The following is a 26,329-nucleotide window of genomic DNA, read 5'->3' as shown; positions in this document are numbered from 1 at the left end:
GTGAGGTCCCGTGAGCTCCTTGGTCAAAATTAGGTGAGTATTTTATTAGGCTTGAGTTGAAAAGGTTGACACAATGCACACTGCTCCCTCACACTAATTTTATATAATTTTTTTAAATTATTTAATATATATTTTAAGATTTTTACAATATATAATATTATAATTCTTTTTTAAAATTTTACATAAAAAATTATATTTTACAAAAATATTAGAATATATTCTTAACACTCACTCTCTTTCAAACATGTATCAGTCTAACGGCACTCAGGACCAGAACGAGGGAGTACAATAAGTTAAGGGCTGTACAATACACTCTATGTTTCTTGATTGGAACAAACACATTGACTGAACAAATTTGTGCCCACTAGGCACTAGCTATCACCACTCACCAGTAACGTATCTGAAAAAAGATTAGTGCCTTTCCGTAATCTTGATTCTGTTCCCTTCATCTTTTTTAGGTATACGAACACTAACTCAATGCTTGGTTGACTCTTGCAGGCTGCAGCATCCTCGCTTATAGAATATTCCTATTTATTTGATGTAATCTGTTATTATATGAAAAAGTTCATTATTTTATTATTTTTATAAAATGATTTTTTAAATGAAACAACTAGCAAATCAGAAATTCAATAAATCAATGTACCAATAAAGATTTTGTTGTATTAACATACTCCTAATTCGCTAATTCATCAGAAAGTAACATAACGGTAAATGAAATCAACTAAACAGTTTTAAGTTAGTACCTAGAGTTTAAAGTTACCCGACATGCAATAGCGCTCTTACTGTAATTTCTTTTGCAAGTGTCAGGTGCATTTTATCATTTTTCCCAACTGTGAAAAGGAGAATCATGTGCATATTTATGTGCCAAACACAAACCTTTATATTTGTCCGCATTCAGAAGCAAGAGTACTTTACACTTTACATTGACAATGTGTTTAACTTACCAACTCACTGACAGCCCAAAACTTCGATCACTTGTATGCAGTAGCTATAATAATATGAAGAAAAAACTAGGGTTTACAGCTCACAATGCGAAACTTAGTCATTGTCAAGGTCCAAGACCATTCTCATTTTCCTTCGTTCACGGCTCACAAGCATAATTTAGTCATCATCAAGGTCCAAGACCATTCTTAGTTTCCTTCTTGATCCGACGTGTTTCTCAGGTGCAACAGGGGTTACATCATCCTCAAAATCAGCCAATTGATAGCCCAACTCATCATGCAAATTCTGATAATGCAGTTGATTGTCCCCAGCTGTTGGGGACTTCCTGCTTGAAAATTTTACTTCATCCTCTCTGTCATCATCAATGTGCAAAGAAACATCATTTGCAATATCTCCTTTCTCAGTTGGCTGCTCATGTTTGCTCCTGGAGAGATGCCATATACTTATAATCATTATACAAGCAAAAACTACAGTTGATAATATCAAGATTCAAGAACTGGGTTTTATATTATATTATTTAGGATAATACTATATATTAAAAAAAAAGTGGTATTTACAGTTTTGTAAGTGTTAATTTAATTTTCTGAATCCATATACTCATCTTGCAATCAAGTCAAAAGACTCAAAACTGAACCCTTGTAGCTTAAATTCTAGTTGTGAAGCTAAATGATATGACTGCCATCTTAATGAATTTATGCTACTAGGTACTGACTGTTACCAACAGTCCAATCCAACACCAAGTATATACTTTCATTTGTTCCTAGCATGTACTCCTATGTCAAAGTTCTTGCAGAAGTCAAGTTCAAGATACTGTACCGATTCTAACATTTGCCCAGCTTTGTTCAAACTTCAAAGCTCTCTGTGGATACTAATTTTTCTACACTCATAGCAGAAATAAGAAAACCCTGCCACATAAGTATTATACTCCCTCCGTCTCAAAATAATAGTTTTGCACTTTTGCTTTGATGTGTGCAAGTCAAATTGACCAACAATTACACATATTATATAACTAAGAAAATTTTAGAAATTATATCTAATCCAATTTAAAATGTACTTTTCAGTTTTTTAAAATTATAAATAATTTTTAATTTTCAGTCAAAATTCAATGACTATTATTTTGAGATGAAAGGAGTAGTATATTTCATATACAGAACTTACCCCACAATAGAGCTTAAATATTCATCATCAGGATCCTCTTGTGAAACTATTCTGGTTATATCCTGGATTGTACTTTCTGCCACATTGCCCGTCTTCTGCTTGGTCTTTTTCCTACAAAATCCAGGGCAATAAAGCTTGAGAACAAGAGACACCCTTTATTAGTGACACAAAAGCCCGTATCTTGACAGCTTGATTTGTAGATAATATTTGCATTTGAAGCGGAGATGAAAATCGAAGCAAGTTGTTAATAATCGTACTACATGAACGAAACTTACCCCACAAAAGTGCTTAATGGTTCATCATCCGAATCCTCCTGCGAAACCTTTTTAGCTATCTTCTGGTTTGGCCTTTCCGCCAAATCATTTGTATGGAACTTGGTCTTGCTCCTACAATATTCAAGTCAATCAAGCATCACTGACTAGGGAACACCTGTATCATTGACAGAATGGAAGCAAGGCAGTGTCGAGCACAGAGCACCATTCTGTTATAGATGAAACTTACCCCACAACAGAGCTTAATGGTTCATCATCAGAATCCTCCGGTGAAACTTTCTCTACTATTTTCTCATCTGGCCCTTCTGCCCCATTGTTTGTATTGAGCTTGATCTTCGTCCTACAAAAACCAAAACAGTTGAGCATGATAAAAGGGAACCTGTGTTATTGACAGAGTAGATGCAAAGTGTTAAACCACAGAGCATAGTAGAATAGTTAAGAAAAAGCAAACGGAGAGCTACAGCTTATCTTATATCGTATTAAAGGTCAGTTATTATCAGAAGTACTATGTATAGTCAATACAAGAAAAACCTCTCACCATTTAGTTCCATAGAGGGAGCCAGAAACACAAGTGCATCTTAGTTTGCAATTAGCCCCACGTTGACATTGAATTTTAATTAAGAATGATCTACATTGCTGAACCTTAACATTGTCCCACTCTTTTGCTGTTTAAAAATTTTGTGATTGGTATTACCTAATTAGTAAGGACTAAAGAGAATTTTGGCAAACAAAAAGGACTAAAGAGAATCGGTAAATTGGACGCGTAAGGAATACACAGGGGGAATTCCCAAAAGTGTAATCATATTTCCCTAACAAAGATTTGAGTGTGACTTCAGCTAGATTCTGAGATTAGTAGATATAATAATCTTTGTATGAAAAATAATTCTTAACTAGTCGAGTGAAATACTGATTTGCCCTTTTGTAAAAAGTAGAAAATAATTACATATGATCAGTACACATTATATTATATTACATGTAAAATTGTGGACTAGTAGCCTGTTCTAGACAGCTTCCCAAATAGTTAAGGGTTTGATGAACTGTATGCATCGTACTAAAGGCGGTTTCCTAAAAAGCAAGGCCTCACATCTCTCTAAATATAATTATAATTAAAAAATGTGGCAAATGATTACATGTTCCTGGACCACATCCACATAAATATATAACTTGAAGATTAAACTAATTTTTGCATACTAAATATTGTGTAATCACCTGGGCCTAGTGGATAACCATCACTCATTGTAACAGAAGCTAAGGGTTTGAGTCCGTGTGGGGACAAAATGTGTTTCTTGTAATTGACATCACCAGAAAAACTATATTATCCAACTTATCAGACACTTAAGATACAGCTGATTATTGATGTTCAGATAATAAGATATGAAAATGCCTTATGTAAGAACTCCTAAACTTCGGAGTCAGCTATATTGCATTGATAAGCCTGACTATAAGTTGTAAACAACTCTGACAGGGTACCACCATGCAGATATTACCAGTCATTGGAACATCATATTATGAAGAAGCTCGGGAAATGACATTAGGCAAGCTAAATATATGTCATGTGTTCACTCCAACATCCCCTCATTTACGATGAGGTCTTGGGAACAATAACTTTGATACCAAATGTTTAAAAAGTTGTAGAAAACTGCACACTGTAGATGAAGCATTTCAGAATATCTGTATGTACCTTTTCCTTAGTGATGACAATGTGTCAGCATCATCAAAGCCTTCATCATACATGTCATCAGGCTCCTCGTCCCTCAAATGCAAGTGCGAACTAGACTTCTTTGGTTGAGGAACACGTAAGCCAAGCTGTTTCAGTTTCCTAGAAACTTGGGCTGCTGTAAATGAGCCATCAGCATCAAGTGCATTTGCAATCATGAAACTGCACCGCTTCTGACCTTTAAACCTTCAAAGTAGAGAATCATTTTATATTCTTTTTGCGAAGACAGAAATAATAAAAATTCAAGATACTACTCTACGTTGAAAACATAGAAGCTACAACATGTACATATCAACTTATGCACTTACTGTTCAAATAAACTTATAATCATCCCTTCCTGCTCTTCACTGAATGCACTCACTCTTTTTCTAGTGTGCCTGAGAAAGCCAAGTAGTTTATTGGCACTGAAAGTCTTTTCCAAAGAACATGAGATCCAGAAGCAATATATGTAATTGTTTTTGTTTTGTTTTCCGCAGGTTTTGAATACCTTTTTATTGAGGCCATAACAAGTAGAATGAAAAAGATGCTCCATTCAAAAAGTAGAGATTAAGAAACTTACAGAACCCCTCGTCCTGAAGAATTTTCTTGCAAATCAGGATGTGTTACTTCACTTGCTGATGCCTTAGCATCTTCCCTAACTTGATCAGAGACGCCTTTTTTAAGAACTCTCCTCTTTTGTGGAAACTTGAATCCCAACTGTTTAAGCTTTCTGGAAACTTCACGATTTGAAATTTTCCCATCCAACTCAAGCTCTTCCACAATAAGCTGAATACAGTTTTCCTTGCCCTTATGTCTGTTGTGTTCAAATTGTGACACATATATAATTACAAGAATATAGGGACCAAAGATGAAGAAAACGGGAAGTAAAATATACATTAACAAAAATGCAATCCTCTCCTTATCATAAAAGGTAAACTAAATAAAGGCTAGTATTCAAATATTGCCTCCTCTCATTATCGTAAAATAAGTCAAGGCCAGTGTAGTGAAGTTCCTTTTGATTAAGATACTGAATATATTCCGTAGCATCACATATCCACTTGTATTGAATATTCTTTAATGACTTCAGTCTACCACACAGATCTGGGATGTGTAGCAAAGTATAAAATGCATACTAACACATCTCATCTTGATGAACCATCTTTGTTATCCCTGGCATTAGTTTAACTATATGTTGCATATACTACTTTCTACACGGTCTAACATTAATTGACCTTCTGCAACACTGATATAAAGACAACGTACAATCTGCTTTGATATTGAAACCGGAGCATTACTTTTTGCATAAATTTAAGGTAGAGATGATCCTAAGTTATACAAAATAGTGCAGTACAACATAATTACATAATATATATAATTTCACAACTTAATGTAAGATTACAACACATGAAAGATAATATAAAAGGAAAGGAAATCGACAAAGATTAGCTGTACTACGAACAAGACATTTAAAGAGGACTTGGACTTACTTTTCATAAAGGTCCTTCATTTTATTGTCCAGATCGTCATTAACACCTAGCACTTTCAGTTTTTTATGTACCCTTCCAGGCTGGTTACTGGAACACAGGAGAAGACATAATGTAAGGAGCAGAAATAGTAGGAAATATCTTCCCAAGGTTTGAAAGTTTGGGGCCCATACTCTTTCGAATTTTCCTTCCCATTGCTTCCTTCATCAGAATTTGCCTCTTCCATATTACTGATACTCCTTTTCAAGAATTTATTACCTTCTGGTGTGCAGGGATTCTCCTCACTGCACATAAGTTGAAGAAAATCTTAAATTGACTAATAAACTAAGAAGTGATCCTATCTTGCAAACATTTTTTTTTTGCTGTTAAATAAAGCTGAAGTAACTACATCTTTAAAATGGATGCACTTAACTATCAGAGATTAAAGATGTCAGAATGAGCTCAAGTCTTTCACAAAAAGCTACTGTATATGTATATTTGCATATTTAATAAATAAGCATCAAATCAGCAGCAATCAAATTATTACATAATTTAATCTTAACAAGATAATTAATCTTACTTTTGATTAGCTGCCACATGGAAAGGCATGAAATCATCAGCTTCATCATCCCCAAGTGCATCAGCTATGCTTCTTCGATTCCATCCTCTTCCTTCAAAGGAACCATCTGCTCCATCGGTGGAATTTTGACCCATTTTGTTGTAGTCCTTCCTCATATTAGATAAGTCTTTTAACATAGACTCGCAATTAATATAATGGCATTCTTTACGTGTTTTCCAGAAAAGAATTTCCACAAAGAGAAGGGGAGAAGCCTTCATTTTCCTCAGCATTCTTCTTACCAAATTTGTCAGAAAGTCAACAATGTTCTTGTATCCTCTGCATGGAGTTGTTTTCTGCTCTACCAGAATACTGTGAAATGTAGTAAGGAGTGACAGCTGCACAGGTTGACAGAAACATAAGCGCGAGGCAGATTTCCATATTTTCTATACCTACCAAGTACTGCTTATCATAAATTATAGAATTATTTAACAAGACTTTTACCTGGTATAACATGGGAGAAAGTTCCAGATCATCACAGATCCTTTGAAGCATGCATATAATGTAATGATTTGTACTGCTGGAATTGATCTTATAGAATTTCAGTAACCAGCACAATCTTTGGATGATGGTGGTGTTTGCAAGGGCAGAGATCAAAGTAGATATCTTGAAATCAACTTCATCTAAATGCCCCAGCTGCTGCTCCCCTTCAGAAGAATCATCTGCTCCATAATCTTCGATTCCATTATTGTTATTGCCTTCCATCTCCGGCATATCACCTTCAGGATCTACTGCTTCTACATCAGGTGCATCTTCTTGGTCAACTTGAAGAGGTTCACTAACATTTTCCTGCATATTACTTCCAGGATTTGCTGCTTCTACTTCAGGTGCATCATCTTTATCAACCTGAAAAGGTTCGCTAACATTTTCCTGCTTATTACTTCCAGAATTTTCTCCTACATTAGGCGTATGTTCTTTATTGACCTGAAGAGGTTCAGAAACATTCTCCTTCCCGTCATTAGCTTGACTTGTAGGTTCTGTATTGCTTGAATCAACAGGTGGAATTGCACAACCAGAGGTGCCGATCTCATCTTGACTAGTAATATGATCTCCAACTATTTCATTAGCATTGTCCTTCTCATCTTTAAAATTTTTCTTTGTTTTTCTCTTCCTTGACTTCTTAGAAACCTTAATCACAAAAGAAAGTTACTTAACTTTAAACACTCGAGGAGTTGTCAATCAAGATATATGTGAGACTAGTGTGTGTGTGTAGTGTACGGTACCAAATGAAAATAATTACAAATACAGATGGGAGTAGGACGCATTTAGCAAATGACGGGGACCAGAGAAAATTGTTATATCTTTTGCATTAAAAAACTATATTGAACTAATTTTGTTGTTTGCTCTTTGGCTCAAAATAGTAACCACTCTATTACTTCTTCTTCTAATAAAGTTTCAATAAACTCTTTGATAAGTGATTCCAGAGCAAATATGTGATAGACAGGAAGGGATAATCCAAATTGTTTTTTTTTTTTTTTATAGTTCCTCATGCAGCAAACCGAAATTTATAATTAGCACATGGTTCCTTCCAGGCAGTAGCTAGGAAGGACCACTCTCTATTTCTCATAATCTTATACTTTCAGATTTTTCTAGATGTACCAAAATGTTCCTCTAATTTATATCACTAAATCAACCTGTAAAAACTATCAAGCTTATTCTTCTCACCCTAACTGTCAACCAATGAACTTAGACATCGAGAAAATATTCAGTGCAATAAAGAACATACCCTTAATGTGCCACGAGCTTGAAGGTTCTCCATCAGCCTTATAATCACATGTATAATCTCTATCAAATCAGCAAGATCACTACAAAAGTAGAACTTAGTACGAGAAGGAAGAAGTTGAATCAGAATATTCAACAGACTAATTAGAAAAAACAGTATTACAAACACTTGACCATGCAAAACTCCTCAAACACAATGAAACAAATTGGATTCTTCTTCATGTTGTTAAGACACTGTCCTTGGTCGACTATTTTTGCATGAAAGTCAGATATCAATATGCAGTATTGCTAGACAAAGTAATAAACTGGAAAAAGGAAAAATTATCTCACTTTCAAATTTTTTAGCTTATATTGATGCCAACAATTATACAGGGGTCCAACCAAATTTCACTCTAGATGTTAATATAACTCAATGAAGCAGTGAGACGTTTCCACTACTATTATAAGATACGCATTATTCTGCATCAGAACTCACTGCCTAAAATGCTTGTATACGATAATCTCCAGCTTCCTTCCTACAGAGGGCAGTTGCTAGTAAACTCTATAAGCAATTAGCCAATAATCCTTTAATACAAACCTTATCATATATTCCATCTTTCTAACAATAAAAGGTTCTTTAAGGCGGGTTAATATGAGCCTAATCTTGAACCAATAATTGTGTCAAGTTACCACTATCTCATACTCAACTTAGTTGTCTGGTACTTGGGAATTAATTATTTGGAATTTAATATATAGAATTAAGAAAATTATGGGTCATCAACAGTTAACATGTTATCTTGTAGAGGAAATTACGAAATACTTTATAATCTGTAGAAATGAGTAAGAAACCTTTTGGCTTGTTTATGTGTATCAAATGATTTGATGAGGTTCAAAATGAACTGTGTCATCCCTTGATCAGTTTGGTCATAAAATAATTTGTAAAGAAGGATCCGAGCTGTTTGAGGCTCCATACAGTCTTCCTGGGACTGCTTTAACACCATATCTAGCATACGAATCTGCACATGCAAAAGAAAGTAAACCTGGTAAGACCAACTAGAATTTATGCTAAACTTCAAGTTCTGTGCACATGATCAAACACGCACAATAATCTTTCATAGTCTCGTATATATTGGTCATGAACAATTTATAGTAATATTCCTGTGACCAGGTCATACCATTTCAAGTTTGAAGCACATGGGCAAACAAGCGCAATAACCTCTCATATTCTGGGCATGAACAATTTTATAGTAATATTTTCTGACCAGCAGGTCACAGACAAGAATTGTTTCATCAACATGTATCGATGCAATAAGATATGTTTAGCATCTTGCAGAACCAAACCATACTTCATATTTTGAATCCGAAAAAGTTTGAGAACCAAGGCTGACCATGATGCATATTTTAGACTACAATATATAATTTTAATAGACATCAAACTTTAAGAATCTTAACAATTTCTGGATTTTTACAAGATATATGCATGATTTAGTGGAAATATTTAAAGTATGCACAGATTAAGATTTAATAGGAACAGCGAATTCCATGTCTCCGATGTAAAATTCCCTGCAAGTAGATGCAAACTTTTTTCTAATTCTAAGGGCAATGAAAGATAAAAAAGGGTCAAACAGCTAGAAAGAAAACTAAAATCCACTGGGAATCATGAGTTAAGGTGAGGAGTCGACTTTCTAGTATTTTACGTAACTAGGAATGAATTTGATAGACATATACAGGCATCTGCAAGCAAAGTAACCAAGGTCTTCTAATAAAACAGATGATGAATCTTTGCTATTAACCCAGTATTGCGTTCAATCTGTACCAGCATAACCAAAAGAGGTAATTTTGACATATATACATAGAGGGGAGTTCGGGTACAAACTTTTGAAGTTACAAACTTACAAACTTTTGAACCTTGTTTATTTCAATTGCTATTTTTGTAAATAATTGAAAACATTTCATCTTTATAAAAAAGATACATGTGACATATATTATGTACAATTAATTTATTTTTTTAAAGAGTATCCAACACATATATAACTCGAGTTCAACATCATTTGTTGAGCAACATCAAAACTTATGTTGAACCAAATATAAACTATTTATACAAATGGCATATGTTAACTAATAAATATTTCGTATTTATAAAATCTAATTAGGTGTTAACGAACCACAAAAGGATAGTTGAAAAGTAAATATAAATTTTTCAACACAATGGTAATTCAACAAATGAGGTTGAACCTCAAATATGAGTGTGTTGAACACATGTTATATGAAAATTTGTTTATGCATTTCTTTTTATAGAGGTGTGATGTTTTTTCAATTATTTTCGACACAGACACTTTTTATAACTAAGAATTAACATGTAAGAAAGTGTTTTAAGTTTGAGATTTTAAAAATATATATATATTTGATTCCTACCTATATACATATATATTATAGCCATACAACTCAAAAAAAAATCAATATAAGGGAATTGTAATGACATCTTGCACAGTATTTATTCAGTTCAAGATAGAATTAGATGCTTGCGTAACCATATGACCACATTTATGTGATTTCAAAGCTCGTGATATAGTAATGCAAAATGCACATATATTATTTTGCTTTTGCAAGCTGCAATATATGTTGTGCACATGGAATAAATTTAGTTATATATAGGCAAGTCAACAGAGTACTTGAGAATCATTAGTATTTCATGTTCCTGGCAAATAATCAAGAGACAGATGCAAATTATGGAATTAAAGCATTGTGTGTTACCATAATCCTCATCAGAGATCCTGCAGCGGATAGAAAATTATATTCATTTGTCTCCTTCAATGCATCAAATGCATAGCGCCACTTCGAAGTGACCAAAAGAAACATTGATTCATTCATTGTTTCAGCAATTGGCCCGCATATACTGCCTTGAAACAAAGTGCTATCAGACTGATTTGTAAAGGCTTCAGATGCATTCTCTTCATCAGAGGGCTGCTAAAACAATATGGTTTTGTTATGTCAGAGTTAGCTATAAAAGTTTAAATTTTGTTAAGGCATTGTCATCATTAATATAAGATGAACCTGATAGATGTAGAATGAGCAAACAGCTAACCATTAATAGACACAGTAATAAGTTCTAGGCTGTTTAGCCTATTAAAACTAAAATGGCCAGTCAATTCACAAAGAGCAAACAGCTAACTATTAATAGACACAGTAATAAGTTCTAGACTGTTTAGCCTATTAAAACTAAAATGGCCAGTCAATTCACAAAAAATCAAATACATCCTAAAGTATGTAGTGTAAATATTTAAAAGATTAACCAAAAACAATGGCCCGCATTTCTTTCCCTGCCATTTCAGATCTTAAATCATATTAGTGTGGCCAAACCCTGTTAATGAAGGCATGAAATACAAAAATATGTAATTGTCAACAAAGTTGTTTCTTTTTTTATCCAAAAAAAAAAAAGGTTTTTTTCAAATGCCTTGGCCGATAAAGGACCTGTGAAATAATATTTTCAAAGTTTTCAGTCAATGTCTAATTATATTGTCACCACGAACTAAACAATCAGCCACCATTTCTCTATTTAAACACATTAGCTTAACCTCATAAAATTGCTTAAGTAGTAAGACTTTGCTTCCTCTTCTAATTGCTATATTTTAGACTACTGTTAAATTAATGCTAAACCAGAACCACCATCCTCAATCAAAACCTGATAAACGCGTGAACTTAAAATGATCCATATTTGTTGCAAAATTTATAAACTTCACATATCCTGCATTTCGAAACACCTGTCTATACATGCCTTCTACTGTATTTCACAAAAATAACAAAAGTTACACACAAGTAACATGCTAGATTGCATTTGTGACTAGGAATGTAAATAAATTTCAATCTCTCACCTTTGAACCCAAGAATTTGTGATACTGGAATGCAGTGACAAATTGGGCGACCTTAAAAAAGACAATAACATCGCTGTTCTGAATTGCAGGGTGTTCTTTTTCTATATCCTCGCGAACAGACTGCATTAAAACTGGCAGGAACAATGTTGCAGTGAGAACAAGGTCTGTCAGTGAAACTATAATGTTAGCAATTCAGTAAAATTTAGCACTAGTGTCAACTGAAGTTTATACCATTGTAACCTCCCGACAATAGCTGGTTGATGAATTCATGAAGCAGTTGTAGTATATTATCATTTGTTGACGGTAGTCTCCCATGGTCCCACGCCATTCTTTTTGCTGGACCTTTGGGATTCTTGTGGGTCTTGAGCAATGCATCAAGAGAAGCAGCACATGGATTTCCCTTAAACAATGTTTTAGATCCATCCTGTTGAAAGGAGATACTTTATTTATTAAAGATTTATCTAAGAACCTCATAACAATTATAGGAAGCACGACCACCTACCATTGTAAAGCGGGTAAAAGATCCAGTATACTGTGAAGAAATCCCTAGATTCTGCAATCTGATAAGCCTTCTTCTTTCTTCTTCCTCTTCCATCATAGACTGAAGACTGCTTACAGTAGCTTCAGCAGCCCCAGCTTCCTGATAAATTAATATTAAATTAATAGGTAAGCAAATACAAATAGATATAAACATCTAAGGTGCCAGACTCAAGTTCTGGTTCTCGTGAAAGAGCATGGGCTTAGATCCCACTCTAACATTTACTTTAACAAAAAAATAATACAAATGTTGGAACTCGACCAACCTGTGTGTCTTTCCTAATTGCTTTTGCAACCAACTCTGATTCTTGACCCATCAATAAGTAATGGACTGTTTCCAATAAAAGTAAATTATCTTGACGGAAATATTCAGAAGGGCCGCCAACATGTTGTGTGAGTGCTAGAATCAAGTCGGTCACATTTTCTTTGAACAACAATTCTAGAAACCTATCTCTCACGGACAAGAATTGTGAGGTTGATCCCCCAAGTTTCTGCTGAATTGACACACCCTGAACAGCTAGTAAGTTGCGAAATAAGGTAAGCACCAGCTGGACCAATTTCCAGTCATCCTCTGTAAATGCTTCACTGCATGAAAACAAAAAATTTGTTCTGAGATAATATAATATGCCCTAAGAAGAGCAAGTGAAAAGCAACCAATAGCAAACGGACCACAACTGAGATGCAATAAAACATGTTTCAGAGGGAATAGATGTGATGTGCCGTGTACTTGCATACCATATAGTACTGCCCACAAAATACTAAGCAATAATTATACTCAACCAAACCACATTTTTTACACACTGATATTGAATACTTATGTTGTTCCGGTCCCACACATGAAACGATATTAATGTGTGGAAGCATACGCGTGTTTGTTTTAAGGACGGCATGCACAGGTACAATTTGTAAAAACTGTACAATTGTAGAAATGTATGTATTAGCAGCTAACAAAGGGTAACTGATTAGTAGCCTTACTTTTTTCTTGGCATCTCTAGAACATTCTGATACAAAAATATGACAAGATAGTCTTGTTTAAAAGAAAAAACAGAGTAGCATAGACCTGAGCATCATAAATTGAACAAACAGATCGGTTCACACAAAACATGGGGTTATATATATAATAGTTCTTTTAAGTTTCAAACTACAGCGACACACTACAGGTATCCAGAAGCAATTACAAGAAATACAAGATTTGACTTCAACCAGGCAAAATCAGCCAAATTACAAGTTAAACATCAGACTAAGTTCTTGGCTCTATCAAAATTAGCTGGAAAATATCATGTAAAAATTATAAATTTCCTCATCGAAAAGACATTGTTAAATAAAGATAAGCAGCAGCTTTGAGTATACAAAAAACAGAGATTATGTCACTATTTGCTCACCTTTCTAAATTCTCGAGCGGGGTCTCTAAAAGTGACACTATGATTGCGATAATATCACTACAGCTAATTGCAGTTTTCAACCCCCATAGGTACTCTATTTGTTGTGGTATATCATTGGATCCCGGCTCAACAGGCATGGTGAGAAACACTAAAACTTTCACTGTAATTTTGAAACCAACAAAATTACAAATACTAACAGAACTCCATATTTAATTGCTTGAACTCAAAAAAAAATGTAAAACTAAAGCTGGGATTAAAAGGAATTGCCTGAATTGAGGACGAGATTACGATCATTTTGACAATGCTCAATAATCGGAATCAAATCCTTGGCTACAATATTCCATTTACAGACTTGCTTAAATACTTCTCGCATTTGTGGATCATCACGGCGTAGAAACCTTAACAAATCCTTCAAATTATCTAAAAATAGAAAAGGAAAAATTATTATACATACAATTACAATTTACAGTATAATTAAAAATTCAGTTGGAATTTGCTTTCAAGAAAGAGGAAGAGGGAGAGATGGAGGGAGGGGAGAGAGTGGGGGGGGGGGGAGAGAGAGAGAGGGAGGAAGGGAGGGAGGGAGCGAAAGAGAGAGAGTTGTTTCACTGTTGGAGTGGGGGGGAGAGAGAGACCTAAACAGTATTCTCCGGGAGTGTATCCGGTCCTGTTTCCATCATCGTCCTCGTCGATTATCCCGAGACCAGCGCAGATCGTTGATAAACCTTCCATTTCCGTACGATCAGAAGCTTATTGGTGATGTGCTATAGCTAATATGTGGTGAAATTGGAAGTAAAAGAAAGCGAGGTGGAGATGACAGTGTGGGGATCGAACGGAGATGAGATCGGATGAGAGTTGCAATTTGGGCGTGATGGGTGTTGGGTGAGTAGGGTTTTAAGGCGCCAATAATTTCTGTATTTTCCCGCTCTTTGTCTATCTCTTCGCGTATTCGTTTTTCTTTTTTTCTGACAAGAATTGTTTCATGTTTAGATAACAATGTTATCATTTTCAAAAATAAAAATAAAAATGACATTGTTATCATTTAATTATGTAATGAAACCATTAATTAAAATTGTTGTGTACACATGTATCGGCTCCATGATGATGGGTTTGAATTAGGGGTGAGCATGAAAACCCGAAATCCGGATTATCCGATTTTTTGATTCGGTATCCGATTTAAAATATCCGAAAATTTGGATATCCGATCCGAATAAACCGGACCGGATATCCGATCCGGTTTTTTTCTATAAATTCGGATACGGATCCGGATCACATATACATAAGAAAGCGGATATCCGGATCCGATCCGGTTTTATTAATTTTAATTAAAAAAATATTATTTTATATTTAATATATGATACTTTTTAAAATTTTAAAATAAAATATTAAGAGTTTGTAATATTTTCAAGAGTCCATCAAAAATAAAAATTTATGATACTGATCATTTTAGATATATTTTTGAACATAAATAGCATTGTATTTGTTATTCCTTGCCTATTTATATACTGCTTTTTCGTGCAAAAGCGGACCAACAGTGATTGCTAACTGCTAATTCTCGGACATTGCTGACTTGGTTAATACTCCTTCTGTCCCATTTAATTCTATACGTTTCTTTTTCACTGCTCGACACGCACTTCAGTGCTTATAAAATATAATTTTATTACTTATTTTTGAAATTTTCTTTTTCCGAATAAAAATATAACATTCAAACTTTTATTAAGAAAAAATTAAACTTAAAAATAAGTTATAGAACTATACTTTACGGGAGCATTAAAGTCTGTGCCGTGTCCCCGTCCTCCAATGTATATAACTCATGGGGACGGAGGGAGTAGCAAACTTAATGTACAAATGCAACGTTTTTTTGGTGGTAGATCATCTGGTCACCGGACTTATTTTTTGTTCAAATTGATTTCTCCTTATACTGATTGATGGATTTTCTTTTTATACTTGTGAAATAAAAATAAAATCAAACGTCACAAATTTGTTGAATCATAAAATATTCAATATTTTTTCTAGATGAAATGGGATCCGGATAATCCGTTTTCCGATCCGATATATCAGGATATCCGAATATCCATATATCCGGTTAAACCGGAACCGGAATCGGAATTAAAATTTAGTGATCCGAAAAACCGGATATCCGGTTTATATTTCATAACCGGACCGGATATCCGGTTACGCTCACCCCTAGTTTGAATTATAGATCATTGTTGTAATTAGTGTAAATTTATATAACTACTTGAAATCGTGCTGACACATGTAAACAATTCAAATATTTTGAGAACGAATTCATTTAAAGTAGATTTTATCATGATAATAATACAACTTTAAATATAAAAATTTTTATTCAGGAAAAAGTATTATGTGGGGTTTTTCGCCAATTAAAATCCATGAAAGTCTTTGAATAAAAAGAAGAAAGGTTGAGAGATTTTATTTTTGGATTTTGAGGGAAAGACTAACTTGATGTTAATAGGGGAATATCTGATTAAATCTTAATCAGTAATTATTCTATATAATTTTAATGTTCAGTTATTGGGGTCGTTTGGATGAGCTTAAAATAAGTGTTTATTGCTTAAAATAAAAAAATGAAGTAGAAGTTAGAAGCAAGTTAAGATTTATAAGTGATAAAATTGTTTGGGAAATAAGTAGAAGCCGTGAGACAAAAGCTAGTAATCGTAGCTTTTTTTAAGTACTTCTTCACTTCTTACACAAACGGTACAAATAAGTGCTTATAACTTATAATTCAGAAGTCGGGCTTATAAGCATGTGCCAAACACCCACATTATTTTGTCGTATTAAAATAAACACAAAACTAATCGAGCGCTATGTTCCAGAAATCGGTAATCGGACAAGATCGGTTACATGACTCTGCAAGGATTAATCGTTAAATCGGGGATTTATCGGAAGGATTAATCGGTAAGAAAATCGGAGCAATTTAACATTTATATTTTATTATATACTCCCTCCATTCCAAAATAATAGTCGCTTTGACTTTTTGCACGTATTTTGAGGTGCATAAAAAATATATTTCTAAATATTATTTTTCAAATTTTCTTTTTTTGAATAAAAATAGGGATGTTAAATATTTATTCAGAAAAAGAAAAATTCAAAAATAATGTATAGAAGTATGTTTTTTTTATACCTCAAACTACGTGCACAAGGTCAAAGCGACCATTATTTTGGAATGGAGGGAGTATAATTATTTAATAAATTTGAAAATCGAAACAAGGATATTTTAATCCATTCACTTAGTCAGCCTCCATAACATACTCAAAATAAAAGTTACTCCCTCCGTCCCTCCTTTCTTATCAAATGGGTTGGGCACGGAGATTAAGAAATATGTGTAAAGTAATGGAAAAGAGAATGAAAAATGGGTGTAGTGATGGGACCCATTGATTTTTAATGTATAAAAAAGAGACAGTGGAGTAGAAGTAGTGTGAAAAGGAAAGAAAAGTCGGGAAGTGGTGGGACTCATTAACTGTTTTTGGTAAATTTTGAAATATAAAGAAATGGACTGAACACCCGAAAAAGGAAAGTGTAAAGAAATGGTTGGGACGGAGGGAGTATATGTTTCTAACACTCAATTATAAGCATCATTGTTAACTAACTTAGAATCCTAAACACAAAGTATCCATTAAATCAAAATGATACCATCACACAAGTTTACAACACCAAATCAAAACTAAGACCATGAAGAGAGAAATTGTAATCAAAATCATTAAGATTAAAAACCTTAATTAGATTGTAGCTAGCAATGAAATCCGTTCAGATAGAATTGATTTATGGTTGTGTTTTCTTCTTTGTTTCTCCTCTACGACGCTTAGAAGTGAAAGAAGAATGAATAGATGTTTTTTCACTATGTATTTCTGGGGTGGTTGACCAAGTAACCCAGTTTGACTCGAGTTTTGACCCGTGTTTGATCCGATACTAGACAAATCGTGAAATGAAGGGATCCAGCTTAATAAGATCGGAGACAGCTATTTTGCCAATATATCGACCGATTTATCGGCGACTCAGGCCAACACTGATCGAGCGTGGTTATATAAATATAAACATACATATATAAATATGTGAACAGTCTTAAAACATGTCATCAACATAACCACTTAAATGTATTTTAGATTTGTTGAAATAAAATTAGCACATATGGGTTCAAATAAACCAAGGTGGAAAAAATAACTGATAATTTTTTGAGCTATTTTAGAATAAAAGATTTTGTATTAAGAACTTGAGATTTCAAATTTTATAATTTCATGATGAAACAAATTAATTTAAATCCTCGTCGTTAAATAAATTTCATCAATATTAGAATTTCTTAGACAATTATTTTACGACTCCTCGGTTCACACACACATACATACATATATTGAAAAATATACATTAAATATTTATAGATTCACTTTAGTTAAAACATGCAAATTATTCAAATATGAGTTTAATATCTAAATAAAATTATATATAACAATATATAACATAAAAGAATAATATCACACGTGATGTTAGTATTATGTATGAATATAATATATTATACTCTTAATTAACTTAATGATATTAGAATATGATATTAAATATTAACATTCTGAAACGTAGGTGAAAATATAATATTTATAATTTATTTGAGATATATATTTTAAATTTATTTATCTTCTACAATGTTAATCTTAATATTATATTTTCATGTCATCAGCTCAATTTAATATATAAAAAATTATGTTATTATGTAATATTAATTTTACGTATATTATTAATCATTTTGCTGTATATGTTATAAATCTAAATCTAAATATAAATAATATACTCGTTTTAACTAAATTATTATTAAAATAATTACTCTCTCTGTCTCATTTAATTCTATATGTTTCTTTTTCATTATCCGACACGCACTTCAATGCTCTTATAAAATATAGTTCTGTAACTTAATTTTAATTTTTTTTTTGGAATAAAAATACAACATTCAAACTTTTGTAAAAAAAAAATCTTATAAAACGTACTTTACTGAAGCATGGAGCATTAAAGTCCTGCCGCATGCCCGTGTCTCGGTCTATATAACTAAGGCGAACTGAGGAAGTACTCCCTCTGTCCCTCTCATTTCTTTACAGTTACTATTTTGGGATGTCCCTCTCATTTCTTTACATTACCATAAATAGTAAGTTTTTTCCATCATTACACCCACTATTTTCCCCCACTATCTCATATTTAACAATAAAAACTACTATTACACCCACTACTTTCCTCCACTATCTCAAATCTATTATTAAATATTGATGGGTCCCACCACTTTACCCACTTTTCATCTAACTTTACTCATTTTTCATGCATTGTCTTGGTCTCCGTGTCCCCCTCCAATGTAAACAATTGAGGGGGACGGAGGGAGTAATAAATTAGTTTTATTTCTAAAAACAAGCCTGTTTTATGAAGTAAGTTTTGAACTTATCGAAATGCGAAAAGGATAGTTAAGAAGGGAAAAAGAAAGCTGCGCAGCGAGAAGCAGGTTCGATACAACCAAAGCCTCCCAGTGCCCAGCTTCTCTGCTTCCGCCAACTCAAATCATCGATTTCTCCACCCCAATTCTCCCCAACTTAACTCAACTCAATCTCAACTCTCACATTTCAACTCCAATTCTTCCTTCACAAACCCTAGCCTCTCTCCGCTCCTAAAAAATGGCTCAAGTAGTAGCAACCAGATCAATCCAATCCTCCCCACTCGCAAACCCTAGCTCCACTGCTCTTCACTCCCAATTCCACAGCCTCAGACCCTCAAGTTTCGCTTTTAAGCTTCTCATTCCTCGAAGAAATGGAAACTCTGCTGTTCGTGCCAGCTTTTCAGTTAGTGCAAGACGATCTGCTCGCGCGGAGCCTGAGGTTGTTCCCGTCACTCCCGCCGATGTTCCCAAGGTACCTGCGTTACACATTTCGCTTCACGTTCTTCACGATACCAGAATAGGCCTTGCTTCGTTTCGATATTATGTTTTCGTATTTTTGTGTACATATATGATTGTTTATATTTCTTGATATGATCGTTATGTGGTGATAATCTGTGTTTTGAAGTGTAATTATAGATTTGTGTGATTGCAGAAGAAAAGGAGATTTTGTGATAGTCTTAACTAGGTGACAATTGTAACTTGTAAGATATTCGGGTGATGTTTACTGTTGTGTTGTCTCTGCTATGCACATTTTAACTGAAGTTTGTTTTGTGGATTTGTATTATATTTACCTGGCATTGTAAGAAGGGCGGGGAATTTGGTGTCGGTTATATTTTTTAGTAAAGTACACAGGAGTATAGTTGTTTATGTGTATCACAAATTCTACTGCTGTGAAGTCTGTTAATCGCATTTTGGACAGTGGATAACTTCCCCATGCCTCGTACAATAGACGGATGGTCCTCCTGAATAGCCATTTGGGATGAGGCGACTGAAATCACCTATAGTCCCTACTGTCAGGGTTTTAGGAGTTACTCTTCTGTTACCCTGCTTCCTTGTTGTATAGTTTTGTAACCATATTTTATTGGGAACACCATTTTAGATGCAAATGTACATTATTATTATTTTTGTTTAGTCATTTCTTCATTGGAACAGGCAGACGATGAACTTCTTAACTTACAGGAGCGTGCTGACACATCAGTGAGTATCTGGTCCAAGCCTGCGGTTAAGCGGAAGACAAAGATTGTGTGCACAATTGGTCCCTCGACCAACACTCGAGAAATGATTTGGAAGTTGGCCGAGGCTGGGATGAATGTAGCTAGAATGAACATGTCCCACGGGGACCATGCATCTCACCAAAAAGTAATTGATTTGGTTAAAGAATACAATGCTCAATCAAAGGACAATGTCATTGCAATCATGCTTGACACCAAGGTAGGTTCTATCATTAGAACTTCCCTGTATGTCTTCTTTACAAGTTTAGCCGAGAAAGCTGCAGGTGCTAATAGTGTTTTTTACTGTGTGATAAAAAATTATGTATCAAGCAAAAAACTTGAGGGGTCTAATTAGCAATTCCTAATTTTCACAGACTTTAAATTGTTTTTGGATTGGCCTTTGACTTCTAAGGTAGATACCATCATGCAGATTTAATATATGGGTTTGCATGTAGCTGTGTACTGATATTGTTAATCCAAGCAAGATCATAGTCTTCTGTTCATTAAACAAACTTAAGTTCAGGGTATAGACTACAGACTAAAGCATTAGAGCATGCTTCCCTTTCAAATTGTATATAGTTTCCACATGTTAAGTTATGATTTTCATGCAATTTTGACTGGCGGCAGGGACCCGAGGTCAGAAGTGGTGACTTGCCTCAACCTGTCATGTTATCTCCTGGCCAACAATTTACTTTCACAATCAAAAGAGGAGTTGGCACTGCCGATTGTGTCAGTGTTAACTACGATGATTTTGTGAATGATGTAGATGTCGGTGACATGCTTCTTGTTGATGGTAAGTTAGATGCTTGTGTGTGTCTTTCGTAGTCTCTCCTTTCCTAAAACTGTACCTAGTATTATGTGCAATTGCCAATTTAACCGGGAAGCACCTGATGCTCCGTACTCCATAATTATTTTTTGTTTTATCTCTTCCATATGCTAGTAATATATTGAATTTTTGGAAGGATTTAAAACCTCTAGTAATTGCATTCTGAACTATTGGCCTTTGTTCTTGGTTCTCCTGTCAGGAGTACTGTACATTTGAGTTTCCCTGTAAAAGATGATATAGCATCTATGACGAAGTACTCCAAAATAACTATCCCTTATTTTGATGGTTAGTATATTCTGAATGGAGGTTTTGACAACTAGGGAATGGAATTATGACATTATTAACTATATTTAAAAATTAAAAAAACTTTGCTGCTAGTGGTATATTTCATATACGGTCTTTCTAATGTGTGCCCAAGGGCACACAATAAGCACCAACTTTCATGAAAATGGCTTGTTTTGATTGGTGGAATTGATGTGAATGCAGGGGGGCCATTTACATTTATTATCCATCCACCAATCAAAAGCTAGTATTCTCATGGATGTTAGTGACTATTGTGTGCCCTTGGGCATACCATAGAAAATTCGTTTCATATATCAAAGAGTGTTTGTTGATGACTTGACGTCGTTGTTGTGCTAACCGTTCCTGCTTTATATTACAGGTGGTATGATGTCTTTAGTGGTAAAGTCTAAAACAGAAGACTCCGTCAATTGCGAGGTTGTTGATGGGGGGGAGCTCAAATCAAGACGCCATCTTAATGTCCGAGGGAAAAGTGCTACACTTCCATCCATCACTGGTTAGGCCCAAGCCCTGACTACTAAATATCCAACGTTTTACATTTATTTGTTCTCTTCCCACGACAGAGTGCTAACTTTATGATTTAGCATTTGCTATAACTTTGTCAATTACTGTGCAACAGAGAAGGATTGGGATGATATCAAGTTTGGAGTAGATAACAAAGTAGATTTCTATGCTGTTTCTTTTGTCAAAGACGCCGCAGTGGTGCATGAACTAAAGAACTATCTGAAAAGTAAGTTTATTTAAGTAATCCTATACAATTGGAGATAAACCAATTATAACAATTTTTTTTGTAGTTACAATAATTTCATTATCACTCTCTTATTGTTCGACAGGCTGTGGTGCGGATATACATGTCATCCCTAAAATTGAAAGTGCCGACTCTATTCCAAATTTGCACTCAATTATTGCAGCATCTGATGGGGTAATGGTTTTGTTGTAAATATTTTTTCAAGTTGAGACCTAACTCATAGCTTTGCGGTATTATTTAGTAAGATATTGCGAAACTAGGATTATGGAAAGAGATTTGAAAACATTCCTTTTAGTTAGAACTTGACACCAGGAAACTACCCTCAAAATTAACTAAAGATTATTTGCCATGCTTTTTTGTTATCAGCAGCTTGCAAAATCTCTTCTGAGTTTTGATCATGATATTATTTCCTTAGCCTACTATTTCATGCTAAAACTTTTTTGCCCTTGCTTATCTCAGGCAATGGTTGCAAGAGGTGATCTTGGTGCTGAGCTTCCAGTCGAGGAGGTTCCTTTATTACAGGTGCTTTTATTTACTTATAGCTAACGTATGCATTTTGTACCCTAGCAAGATGGGTCCATCAAGGAATAGTTAACATTCTGATTAGAGTCAGAGGCAGGACAAATTGCTTTTTGTTGACCAGTATTCTGACAACAATATTATTTATATACACAGGAAGAGATTATCAGACTCTGTCGTAGCATGGGGAAAGCTGTTATAGTGGCCACAAATATGTTGGAGAGCATGATTGTTCATCCGACTCCAACTCGGGCAGAGGTATCAGACATTGCAATTGCTGTTAGAGAGGGCGCTGATGCAGTTATGCTTTCCGGAGAAACTGCTCATGGAAAGTAAGTTACTGTGTTATAGTAATTTTTAAATCCGTTATACTTTGTGCCTATTGATACTAGTCTGCAGTAGGGAGTAGACTACTAGAGTACTAGTATGCCTCAGAATTTAGTATTACTTTTTAGTTCTTCGTGAATTAGGATTTGCTTTTGTATGCATACTGGATTTTCTATCTCTTCAAACTAATTGTTGGTGTAAAATAATTTTTGGTTAAATCTTGCCAAGTCCCACATCACCACTGTTTTTTTACTTTGGCAGTAAATCCGTTACTATTAAAGTGTCAATTTGAGATTTTTTGCAAGTTTGCTTACTTGAAAGCTATAAAAGGTAGGGTTTAATATGAATTGCATTAATCAGATTTTATCCTCCGCAGATTTCCTTTGAAAGCTGTCAAAGTCATGCACACAGTTTCTTTAAGAACTGAAGCAACCATAAATGGTGGGGAGACGCCACTAAGTCTCGGCCAAGCTTTGAAGGTAGATTTATGTTCATGTTGCCTTTTATAATAGAAGTAAAGGGGGAGGTGGGGGATCTTACGAGGAGAATGTGCTGTACAGAAAGGATTTTGATACTCACAATATATGTTCCATCTAGAAAAACAGGAAGCAGGATGTAATGCTGTTTCTTCAACCATTTTATTTTGTAAATACTTTGGGTGCCTGGAAGGAGAGAACACCTGTCCACGTTTACTTCCTTTTTGTTTCACCTTTAACTATGCAGCAAACAACTTCTTTCTCCTTTTCAACCTCAATTCCTTGATCTGAGGAACAAAAATAGTTTGAGTTTTTGCAGTTACCATGTTGCTTACTGAATCCTTTGTTTTGTGCAGAATCATATGAGTGAAATGTTCGCCTTTCACGCCACCATGATGTCTAACACACTCGGAACCTCACTTGTTGTCTTCACCAGAACAGGCTTCATGGCAATCCTCTTGAGTCACTACCGGCCTTCTGGCACTATATTTGCCTTCACAAATGAGTAAGTTCAAAATTGGTCTCTAACGATATATTCACCACTGGGCATACAAGTTTGGTATATACATCCGTTCCGGGGGCTCGATGGACTTCGGAAACTTTTCATTACTTTGTTAAAGATTTTTTGATTCCATTTTTACAGAAGATATGGAATCCCAATGATGAAACAGTAATTTTTAATGCTTGTTTATTTGTGCGCATTCATCTAACAAATTCTGAACTGTTTGTTGGATGCCAAAACATAGATTTCCTAGAGGGTGTGTTCCTGAATGAAAACATGTTTATAACAAGATATCTTGACTCAAGTGCCTAGCCATTAATCTGGAGTGATCTAAGACTTGGGGACAATACCTGTTTATGAAACTAATCCTCTATTATTAATTTGTTTCGGATTACTTACAAGTTTCTGCTTCACTGCTTATATATTATTGGCTTTTCTGATTGCAGAAAAACAGTACAGCAGAGGTTGGCTCTATATCAAGGAGTTTCTCCCATATACATGCAGTTCTCAGATGATGCGGAAGCGACCTTTGCAGATGCACTGACATTGTTACAGGTGACCTTCTGATATCTTATTGGTCTATTGCCAATTCATATATCTAAAAACTTGTAGAATTCTTCCTGTCTATTTGCCAATAGAACCAGTGAGATTTGGGGAAGGGGTGGGTTGTAATTAAGTATTGCATGCGTCATGGAAGATGTGGACCCTATGATAGATTTTAACAGCAAAGATCCTATGTTCCACTGGAGAATATCTTAGAAATACGCTTTTTATCAAGCTTGGCATAAATTCGTTGTGCTTGCTCTTTTTCGAGCCTCTGTTGTGTAGCATTTAGTTCTCATAACACAACTTCTTAATCAAAGTTCTTACTGATGTACAGGAGCAAGGGATGGTGAAAAAGGGAGAACAAATAGCTCTTGTTCAGAGTGGCAGGCAACCTATATGGCGCTACCAGTCCACTCACAATATCCAGGTCAGGAAGGTTTAAGTGCGGAAAATTTGAAGCTAGGATAAACAGAGTAGTGGTTGTTGGATCTTACAACCATCAATTGCGCATCGTTTCCTTTAGCAGGCAAATCTTACTGGTAGTGTACTTTCTTGCACCATCTATACATGGCAGATGTTGTCCATTTTCTGTTGTATCCTTCTCTGTCTGGTCAGCCTATAATGCAGTATTAGAGATATAGAGTCAAAAAGCACAAGGCTATTAGAGAGGATTTTTGAGCTGCAGTTGTTTTAATAAGGTGCTAGTTTTTTTTTGTTTCTTTGGTGCACCCAGGCTATGTTGCCAAATGTCCAGTCCTTTATGGTTTACAGACGTGTGACGTGTCCTTGATGGTTTCGTGGCAAAATAGTATTTTGAGGCTGTATAACACAGTGATCACCATGGGGCGTGGGCATTTGCTCTGTTAGTCGAACTTTTTAAACCGAACTTTTCATTTACAAACCAACCTTTCAACCAAACTACTCATAACATTGACATGCTATCATAAACTTGATATTATCAAGTTGTCCATATAATTTTAGTCAGAGAAGGATAAAGACATTATTTGACGGCTCAGAATATCTTACTATTTGTTTAAATGTAATTTCACGCGGGTGGTATCGACCTCTCTAACTTCCTTCGAATTCTTGCCTAGAATAATATGGGCCGCTCTTCTTATCCATTCTTGCTCGACTGGTAGTGTCCCTAAAAATTCTTATATACTCCTTCGGTCTCAATTTATAAGTCTCTTTTGTTTTTACAAAAGTCAAATTGACTAATTTTTGACTAATTATTAAAAAACATTTATTTGTTATTTTACAAGATAAAAAATTACATATTAAAATAGACTTGATTTACCTTTTGATGATTTTTTTTTAATTTTTTTTTTTCAATTATATAATACCTATAAATTTCAGTCAAGATATAATCAAAAGTCAAAAGGGACTTATATATTGAGGCAGAGGGAGTAATATCTTAAGTATTTCATATTGCAAACCTTTTATACTCCATTTTAAGCCTTTTGTGTCTTGTAGAAAAAACAAAATGAATGCAAGGGAAGGAGACGGTAGATCTTATGTATTTCCACTTTCGCACCCAACCTCAAAATAGATATATTATTTCCAAAAGAAGACATGATGATATGAAGAGAAACTAGAGATAATTTTATTTTATTTTACTGTATCACACTAGGTAAGTGAATTGCCATGTGAGACGTAGTTCTCTACATAATTATACATGGTTAACAAGTTACATTGGAACTGTTTATAAAAATACAAGCACCTCGTGTTTATCCTATTTTACACACTAGGGTATGAAATCATGTAAATTGTGACTATCTCCTATAAAATATAGCACGGAGAAAAGTCACAATGT

General features: G+C 34.5%; 2 protein-coding genes across 4 annotated transcripts; one reads left to right on the top strand and one right to left on the bottom strand.

Annotated features, from left to right (window-relative positions):
- Positions 1-788: 788 nt before the first annotated feature.
- LOC108193014 (uncharacterized) lies at positions 789-14,572 on the bottom strand. 2 transcript variants are annotated; one of them, XM_017359577.2, is made up of 21 exons: positions 14,275-14,572; positions 13,907-14,059; positions 13,640-13,799; positions 12,524-12,842; positions 12,223-12,360; positions 11,952-12,144; positions 11,721-11,851; positions 10,603-10,812; positions 8,698-8,864; positions 7,874-7,952; positions 6,592-7,275; positions 6,112-6,485; positions 5,726-5,836; positions 5,556-5,642; positions 4,649-4,882; positions 4,398-4,466; positions 4,054-4,275; positions 2,602-2,712; positions 2,376-2,486; positions 2,101-2,211; positions 789-1,366 (listed from the first exon to the last, which is right to left on the bottom strand). In XM_017359577.2, the coding sequence occupies exons 1-21, from the start codon at positions 14,369-14,371 to the stop codon at positions 1,102-1,104; spliced, it is 4,026 nt and encodes a 1,341-aa protein (XP_017215066.1). In that variant the 5' UTR covers positions 14,372-14,572; the 3' UTR covers positions 789-1,101. The 2 variants fall into 2 exon arrangements, with proteins under 2 accessions (XP_017215066.1, XP_017215065.1); XM_017359576.2 differs by having other exon boundaries at positions 857-1,366; positions 10,603-10,815; positions 14,275-14,516.
- A 4,450-nt stretch (positions 14,573-19,022) lies between these two features.
- On the top strand, positions 19,023-25,233 carry LOC108228157 (plastidial pyruvate kinase 2). 2 transcript variants are annotated; one of them, XM_017403659.2, is made up of 12 exons: positions 19,023-19,533; positions 20,214-20,492; positions 20,900-21,065; positions 21,760-21,894; positions 22,018-22,128; positions 22,232-22,320; positions 22,606-22,668; positions 22,822-22,997; positions 23,369-23,471; positions 23,825-23,973; positions 24,417-24,525; positions 24,851-25,233. In XM_017403659.2, exons 1-12 carry the CDS (start codon positions 19,300-19,302, stop codon positions 24,956-24,958), a joined length of 1,722 nt encoding a protein of 573 aa, XP_017259148.1. In that variant the 5' UTR covers positions 19,023-19,299; the 3' UTR covers positions 24,959-25,233. The 2 variants fall into 2 exon arrangements, with proteins under 2 accessions (XP_017259148.1, XP_017259149.1); XM_017403660.2 differs by having other exon boundaries at positions 19,059-19,533; positions 20,241-20,492.
- Positions 25,234-26,329: the final 1,096 nt, after the last annotated feature.

Source organism: Daucus carota, chromosome 6, assembly GCF_001625215.2.
Source record: "Daucus carota subsp. sativus chromosome 6, DH1 v3.0, whole genome shotgun sequence".
Classification (NCBI taxonomy): domain Eukaryota; kingdom Viridiplantae; phylum Streptophyta; class Magnoliopsida; order Apiales; family Apiaceae; genus Daucus; species Daucus carota.
The sequence above is the reverse complement of the archived record's forward strand: the minus strand, read 5'-3'. Positions and strand labels throughout refer to the sequence as shown.